The sequence below is a fragment of the Myotis brandtii genome, unplaced genomic scaffold (assembly GCF_000412655.1).
Source record: "Myotis brandtii unplaced genomic scaffold, ASM41265v1 scaffold120, whole genome shotgun sequence".
NCBI classification, from domain to species: domain Eukaryota; kingdom Metazoa; phylum Chordata; class Mammalia; order Chiroptera; family Vespertilionidae; genus Myotis; species Myotis brandtii.
The window spans coordinates 116733-125433 of record NW_005354174.1 but is presented as its reverse complement, the minus strand read 5'-3'; the positions used below and the strand labels follow the sequence as shown (position 1 = coordinate 125433).

The 8701-nt window shown below is 45.4% G+C and overlaps 1 protein-coding gene across 7 annotated transcripts in view; it reads right to left on the bottom strand.

Annotated features, from left to right (window-relative positions):
• Positions 1 to 5916: 5916 nt before the first annotated feature.
• HNF1B (HNF1 homeobox B) overlaps positions 5917 to 8701 on the bottom strand; it is a 52655-nt gene continuing 49870 nt past the window's right edge. For all 7 annotated transcript variants that reach the window (XM_005858515.2, XM_005858517.2, XM_014531303.1 and 4 more), the window contains one exon: positions 5917 to 6873. In XM_005858515.2, coding sequence (XP_005858577.1) covers positions 6853 to 6873 — 21 coding nt within the window. In that variant the 3' untranslated portion in view covers positions 5917 to 6852. The remainder of the gene's footprint in view (positions 6874 to 8701) is intronic.

The window sequence follows — 8701 nt, the reverse complement described above, 5'->3', positions numbered from 1 at the left end:
GGTTCACATTATTCCATTTATACTGTAGTGGTTCTCAACCTTCTGGCCCTTTAAATATAGTTCCTCGTGTTGTGACCCAACCATAAAATTATTTTCGTTGCTACTTCATAACTGTAATGTTGCTACTGTTATGAATCGTAATGTAAATATCTGATATGCAGGATGGTCTTAGGTGACCCCTGTGAAGGGTCGTTCGACCGCCAAAGGGGTCGAGACCCACAGGTTGAACCGCTGCTCTGAGAGAAGGAAGCAGCACAGGGAATAGGTTTTTAACCACTAGCATAGGTGATTCAGAAATATACACTCTTGTGTCTTTTTAGTCTGGATGCCCAAAAGAAATCCTGCCTTGGAAAGCAAGGGTATAGAGATCCCCCTAAAAAAATGCATCTACCTCCTTCTGCTTCTGTGTCCTTTCTCTGCTTTGTTTTTCTCTCTAGTACCTATCAGTAGCTGGCATGTTTTGTGTACTTGGTTAGTTATTGTTGGTTCCCTCCCAGTTGAATGGAAGCTCCATGGACAAAGTGACATTTTAAAAACTGCTTTTCTCCCCATGCCTAGAAGAGTATGTAGCATATGATGAACACTCAATAAACACTTGTTGGAGGAACGATGAAATGTCATCTTACTGTCACCTGGAGAGTCCTGATATCATATCAGAGATCTGATAATAGCAGACATCACAGCATCACTTACTACCAAGATGCTTCCTAAAGTACCACTTTCAAAAATAACTGAGATAGAACCTATGTTCGGGCAATACTGTTTCTCATTTTCTACAGCATCCATTTCTGCTTCCTACTTTATTCAGGCCCCAAACCTCAGAATCATCCTTGATGCTTTTCCTTCTTACATCCCACATCTAAACCATCAGGAAATCCTGGTGCCTTAGAATTCCCTACCTTCAAAATAACATCCAGAATCAGATGGCCTCTCATCACCTCCATGCCCCGCCCACAGGTTGGATGATGGAAATGGGCTTCCTGATGGTCGGTCTCTTTGCTGTCTCTCTTGGCCCCTCCCTACAACTCAGCAGCCAGAGGGATCCCTTTAGAGCATAAGTCAGATCTTTTCCCTGCTCTGCACAAAAGTCTCCGATGGCTCCCCCAGCTCCCTCAGAATAAAACCCAAAGTCCTGACAGCAGCGTACGGCAGTCCTTACAAATGGTGACAAGGCCCTGTGCCATGTGTCTTCATGCCCCAGCACTGCTCACTTCCCTGACCGACCATTCTCCCTCACGCAGCTCCAGCTCCTCTAGCCTCCCTGCCTTTCTGTTCCTGTCTCAGGGCCTCTGTCCTGGCTGTTCCCTCTGCCTGGAACGCTCTCCTCCCAGGTGTCCACATGGCTCACTCCCTTGGCAACCCCAGAGTTCTTGGATGCCACTTTCTCAGTGAGCCTTCCTTGGCCACCCTATTTCAAATGACTGCTCCCACTGCCAGCACCCCTTTGCCCTGTTTTATTTTTCATAGACATTTTTATCACCTGACATGCACACGCGTGTACACACACACACACACACACACACACACACACACACACACTTTATTGCCTTTTTCCCCTCACTAGAATGTGAATTTCATGAGGGCAAGGGTTTTTATCTATTCAGTTCACTGAGGTATCCTCAGTGTCTAGAACCATGATGCCTGGAACACAGTAGGTGTCAGTAAATATTTCTTAAATAAATAAGTGAATAAATAAATAACATTATTCTGGACTAGATGATGTTTCCAAAAGCAGAGATACACAGAAGGTCTTATAGTAACTCAGGAAATCAGGCCTGTTTTCCATAGTGTGGGGTTTTGGGTTTGTCTCTTTTAAAAGATTCGCTTTATCTTTTGATCCTTCTCATAATTGGGAATAATTTAATATAATTGGCTTATTAAGGATGTCTGGAGAATAGGGCACAGGAAAGAAACCCATCTTTTGGGAACATAACAGTATGAATCTGGTGAAAAAATTAAATATGTGGAAACAGTGAAGAAATATCTGGTGTTTGTTTGTATTACATGATCTGTTGCCATAAACATACATATGCAGGAAAGCTGCTCTGACGATTCCTGCTGTTGAGGTTGTTCCCCTCCTGTTTGCTCTGCTCCTTGTCCCTCGTGTTTCCTCTATATTCCTGCAAACAGCACTTCACATGCACCCAGGAAAAAATGGTCATGGAAAGTCCTGCACACTCCAGAGATTAATTTATAAAATACAGTCATGTTTGTTCCCCTCCTGTTTGCTCTGCTCCTTGTCCCTCGGGTTTCCTCTATATTCCTGCACACAGCACTTCACATGCACCCAGGAAAAAATGGTCATCGCAGCGCATGTAAAGTCCTGCACACTCCAGAGATTCATTTATAAAATAGTCATGTTATCTTAGCTGACAATCTAGTATTTGACCTCTGAGAGAGAGAGAGAGAGAGAGAGAGAGAGAGAGGCACTTTATAGGCATTTGGTTCAGCTAATTGCAATTTCTCATGAATATTCAGCCTATATGATGTAATTGGGACAGTTTGAAGTGTTAAGACATGAATACGACATATGCCACAGTGTGGTCCATTGTTGGCAATCTCTTATTTTTCCAGAGATTTCAATGGCATTTGTTTGAATTAACTCCTCATGCAAAGGGGACACATAAGTGCCCTGATTTTCCTTGGAAGAAGTTCACTCTTGCCTCTCTCCTCTCGAGTCACACCCTTCTGTGCTCCCAGCACTACTCCTCCACCCATCCTTTGGAGCACATAGCCAGCTTTAGTCCCCAGCTTCCTGGCTCTCCATGGCCCTCGTTGCAAGATCACTACATCCTACTTTCTTCTTTCCCTAAAGAGACAAAGCCTTCCCCTGTCCTCAGACATCCCCTTCCTTCCTCATCCTTGGTTCACTGCTGGGTTTGCTACACATCCCAGAAATGAACAACATCATTTAACCAATTATTGGCAGTTTTCTTTACCAAGCATCCAATTTGTGATGAGGTTATCTGGAAAGATCAACCAGACCTAGAAGACTACATGAGAAGGCATTTTGGCATGGAAGAATATGAACACCAGCACTCAATGACACACTAGGCAACTCATTGACGACTCAAACAACCTTATACAGTAGGTGCTATTATTATCACCCAACTTTATGTAGGAGGACAATGAATACAGGTTAGGTGGTGGAGCTGAAGATTCTAATCAAGGCATTCAGGCTCCAAAATGAATATCAAAGACCTGCCCCCAACTGGGGGCCAAGAGCTCACATTCCCTGGCTGTCTGCATTGTGTTTTTATCCACCTGAACTCAGCAACTAATACTCCAGTTATCTCTGCTTTGGGGGACAATAATCCACTGTTTGGCATAGAAAAGTTTAATACATTTTAAGGCAGATTTTTCATTCCTAATTTTATTTCTTATCCATGGATGTTAAAATGAAATCTGCCTTCCCTAAAGCTCATCCTAGAAAATGACAGCCGGTCATGGTGAAAAGGAGCTATCTGTCGATCAGCTGCCTCCTGCACACCTCCTACTGGGGATGTGCCCACAACCAAGGTACATGCCCTTGACCGGAATTGAACCTGGGACCTTTTAGTCTGCAGGCTGACGCTCTATCCACTGAGCCAAACCCGTTAGGGCCCTAATTTTATTTCTTATCCATGAATGTTAAAATGAAATCTGCCTTCCCTAAAGCTTATCCTAGAAAATGACAGCCGGTCATGGTGAAAAGGAACTATCTGTTGTTAACCTGGGCGCAGGGTGTAAAGAGAGACCCTGGAAATGTTGGTCCATAAGGTGCGGAGGAAGGTATGGGGGTTTTCAGTTGCAAATGAATCTTCAGAGTGGGTAATACCCACCTGGACCCATACACAGCAGACCTCCTCGTCCTGCTTGGGGACAGTGGAGGAAGGTCCCTGTTTTATTTATTTTTCAATTACAGTTACTATTCAATATTACATTAGTTTCAGGTGCATAGCATAGTGATTACGAATAACTTATGAAGTGACTCCCCTGGTAAGTTCAGTATCCAGCTAGCCCCATATATAGTTATTATATTATTGACATATTCCCTACGCTGTACATCTTCATGATTATTTTGTAACTACCAATTTGTACTGCTTAATCCCTTCACCTTTTCACCTATCCCTCCAAGCCTCCTTGCATCTGGCAACCGACAGTTTGTTCTTTGTTCCAATTTGTACTTCTTAATCCCTTCACCTTTTCACCTATTCCTCCAAGCCCCCTTGCATCTGGCAACTGACAGTTTGTTCTTTGTTTCTATCAGTCTGTTTCTATTTTAATTTGTTCTTTAGATTCCACATATAAGTGAAACCATATGGTATTTGTCTTTTTCTGTCTGACTTATTTCACTTGGCACAATATACTCTAGGTTCATCCATGTTGTCACAAATGGTAAGATTTCATTCTTTTTAGGGCTGAATCATATTCTGTTGTATATATGTACCACAGCTTTATACAGTCATCTATTGATGGACATTTAGGTTGCTTCCATATCTTGACTATTGTGAATAACATTACTATGAACACAGGCGTGCATATATCTTTTCAATTTAGTGCTTTGGGTTTCTTCAGGTAAATGCCCAGAAATGGAATTGCTGGGTCATCAGGTGGTTCTATTTTTAATTTTTAAAGGAACCTCCATATTGTTTTTCGTAGTGGCTGCAACAATTGGTCCCTGTTTGATTAGAAGGGAGGTGCTAACCTTCTTGGGAGCTTTCAGTTGATAGGGTCATTTTCTACATGCCTTTGTTTATACAGGATTTGGTCCCTAAAGACCTTCCCAACCCACCCATCCTCCCTACCACCTCCACCTCTGCCTAGATGACCTCTTGGATGAATATAACTTTCTGAATTCTCAAAGCCATCACAACAATGCAAGATCTAAAATCTATCAAAGCCTATACTTGCTATTCCAGAAACAACATGAGTCCAGAAATAGGGCCTCAATTGAGACTGGTGATTGAGGCCTATATTCCCTTCCTCTTCCTGGAACTCACAGGCCATCTCAACTAGTGACAGGGGATCTTGGCCTCTCTTGACACATGGTGCTTGGTCTTGGCCTCAGCCATCTCACCCCAACCATGAGTTTGCTCTGGACTACTTCAGCCCAAATTACATTGTTTAGGGAAGCCAGGAACCAAAGAGGTCAGCATTTCCATATCCATTCGTCCCTGCCCCAGGCACATAGTAGGTACTCAGTAAATTTGTCTGGCTCACTGAGAATTGCATCTCCCACTAAATTGGAATTTTTAAAAACCTGTTGCTTGGGGCCTTGCTTACATGTTGACTAGGACATATTCCATTTTAAAGCAAGAAACCACAAGAAGTGAGAAATGCTGGTAGATCTATGCTGTACACAAGAGGAGACAGCCAAGAGAGCAGGTCCATTATCCTTCTTCCTGAGTCAACGCTGGATTATTTATGGCAAAGTCCCTGCTGGCAGAGTGTCCAGGCCTTTAGCTTTTCCCCTTTTGGACTATTTGTATCCATTAGCATCCCTACTAGAGAGGGAAACCAGGTAGAAGGCGACACCCACAGGTGCCCACTCTCCTAGTGATTGACAGCCCTACAGAAGGGAGGAAAAGCTGGAATTAATGTTTAAGCTGTGGCTGAAAAAGTGGCTCACAGGGTTTCCATCTGTTCCTATGACCACAGTCACCAAGAATAGGCTCTATCACTTTACTCCTGTGAATTGTAGAGAAGAAAAAGGTGTTCTCTCCTGCTCTTGCTAGATTCCCTCTGATGGATTTGTGGAGTCTGGCTGGGAGAATGAACTCTTCTTACCTTAGCAGTAAAGGCAGTGCAAAGACATGGGGACATGCAGCAGGGAGCCCAGTGGAGTAAGTGGAAAATTCCAAGGCGGCGAGGCCAGGGGTCCTCCGTAGAATGGCAGCAGGGGAAGTGTCAGAGAAAGAAATATGAAACTCTGGGCAGTGATAAAATAGTTTTAATGGGAGGCTTTCTGAAAGGACAACTTTTTCTTATGCTATCAAACAGCCAGTTACCCTGCCTTGCGGTTTCTTGGGGGTGCACTGGCTGAACCCTTAGCCCCACCAGACGCTAGGACGTTACTCTGACACTATGTTCGGCCCCCTCCAGGGATCCAGAGGTGTGTCTTAACATCAGGAGGCTGGAGTTAGCGGGCAGTCAGTCCAAAATACACAGTGTCCCTGTGCGTGTCCAGGCATGAGAGAGGGGCAAGGGCTGCACTTCCGATGTAGGGTATTTCTCCATACGGGAAGGAAAGGGGGGGAAAATCACTTTGAAAAATTCAACTCTGACCTTTACAAAGAAAACTAATAGATACTTTAGTATTATATACACGGCAGAGGGGCAAGGAAGTGCAGGGGAAATTGCACTTAATTACAGTAGTTTATAGTTTACACCCATTGGACAAATTTACTTCTTTAAAAGAAATCTCAAGATCAGTTGGGATAGGGGTGGGGGAGGGAGTGCTGATATTTACAGTGTGTTTGGCTCAGTTCAATATAGCACGTGTCCTCCTCTCCTCATTTCAGTAACAGATTCAAGTTTTCACATCAGTTTGTTCGATGAAGGAGCATAATGTAGACACTACGGCTTTCTCTCTTCCTCTTCCGTGGTTTCTTCTCCCACCTCTGGGTCGGACGGGAGGACCTGACATCTTGGGAGAGGCATCGTGACAATACTGCATGGAAGGGAAGCTGGGCTTCAGGCTGCGCCTCCTGAGAACGGATTGTCTGAGGTACCGGCAGGATGTCAGGTAAGCAGGGACCTCTTGCAGGTGCTTGTCAGGCCACTGGGCTTTTCCATGACAGCTGCCCCGAGAGTGATGGTGTGGAAAATAGGATCCTTGTTGCTGTGCACAAAGTAAGTGATGTGTGGATATCACCAGGCTTGGAGAGGACACTGCAGAGAAAAAGGACAGAGAGCTCAGCTGTGTGCAATTGGCAGGGACATGGGCCATTAGTTTGGCTTCTGTAGGGGAGTTGAGACCCAACTTGGCCGGCAAAGAGCTGGGAGTGGAGGGCTGAGGACCGAGTGTCTGCTCAGTTCTGCGGTGCTGGTCCTGAAGCACATTTCCTTTAGCAAAACCTGCCAGCCGACTTTCCCAGCCACTTCAGAAGAGAGAAGTGAATTGCTGCAGACCTTGCAATAGTCACAACTCGCTGACCTTTATCCTGAGCTTGGGCTCCTCTTTCTCTGAGAGCGGTGTTTATAAAGAGCTCAGTGTGGTTGCAACAGCAGCTGGATGGGCAGCTCTTGCCTCTCATAGAAGTGAGACCTCCAAGAGCAGGGCCCCTGAGAACACTGGTTCCCAAACATTAACGGACCTACGAGGGCCAGAGATCCTGTTAAAATGGAGATTCTGACTCAGTGGGCCTAAGCACCTGCATTTCTAATCAGCTCCCAGGTTGTGCTGTGCTGCTGATCTATTTTGAGCAACAAGGTCATAAAGCACATGAGAAAAACAGCACTTACTCCGGTGATTTATCAGGGAAGGAGCGTGGGAAACTACAAAGTACTCTCTAAGGCTCATTACTATGAGGGCAAGAAACTTAGAGAGTTGGGAAAGAAATCCAAGGGCTGAAGGCTTCTGATGCCAGGCTTCCGGTGGGCTGGGGCAGTGGGGAGAGACCCCAGAACGGACAGGGAAAGCCTGCGAGAGGAGCCACACCCCCACCACCGGGCAGGCTCCTTTCCAGAGCCCTGGGCCTCATTCATTTCAACTGTCCTGGAACATCATTCCTCTCCTTTTCCTTCCAAGGAGTCCTTTTTCTGTTTCCCTGTCTCCTCCTTCCCTTTCACTTGTGTTGGCATCTCAGGGGAAGGTTCTGCCTTTTGGCTTATTCTCTCAAGACTCCCCCTCAATCACACACACACATGCACCTACCACGAGCAGTACAGGCCTCCTATCCCATTATCATTTCATTAATCAGTACTTCCAACCATAACCCTAAGTGAGGTTGCCGTTATGTCCATTTTACAGATTAGGAAAGCAGGACTCAAAGAGAGTTGGTGAATTATCCCAGATTTCACAATTATGAGGGACTGGAGCCAGATTCGAACCCATTCTGGGGTTTGAACCCACGTGTTCTTTCTATGACGCGCTGAGGTAAGGAGCCTTCGACTAGCTTTGAGCTCTTGTGTCTCTCTCTGTGCCTCAGTTTCTTCACCTATAAAGCAGAGGCTGCTGAGGGATTAGATGAGCTGATACGCAGGAAGTACTCAGACTGGTGCTCGGCGTAACTGTTCTCATTAAGACTGCTGTACAGGGTGCCTCAGTCCATGCTGCTCTGCGTGCCCTTCAGAGCGGGACGGAGCTGTACATTCGTGTGACAGGGCAGGTTTCTGACCCTTTTACATTCTTGAGGCCCTGCTCAGGGTCCTCTGATACCCTTTGCCTGCTCTTCCTCCCGCCACCCACCCCCACTCTCGAGTCTCTTTACTTCCCACTATCAGCCTTTTTCCAATTTTCAGATTTCAGGTGGAGGAGAGAGAGAAAATGGCTTGTGACCTTGCGGGTTTCAATAGAAGAGCAAACAAGAGGGCAGATAAGGAGACGCCAGCAAGATTCTATGACCTGTCATTAGGGATGGGCTTTCCCAGCTATCAAATGTTTGCTCACATAATAAAATGGTGACAGGGCCCTAAATGTTGTCAAAGGAACTAGAGTTATTTGCCCCCTTCAGAGTCTAAACACAAACATCTGATAAGGGGGACGCTGTGGTCCCTC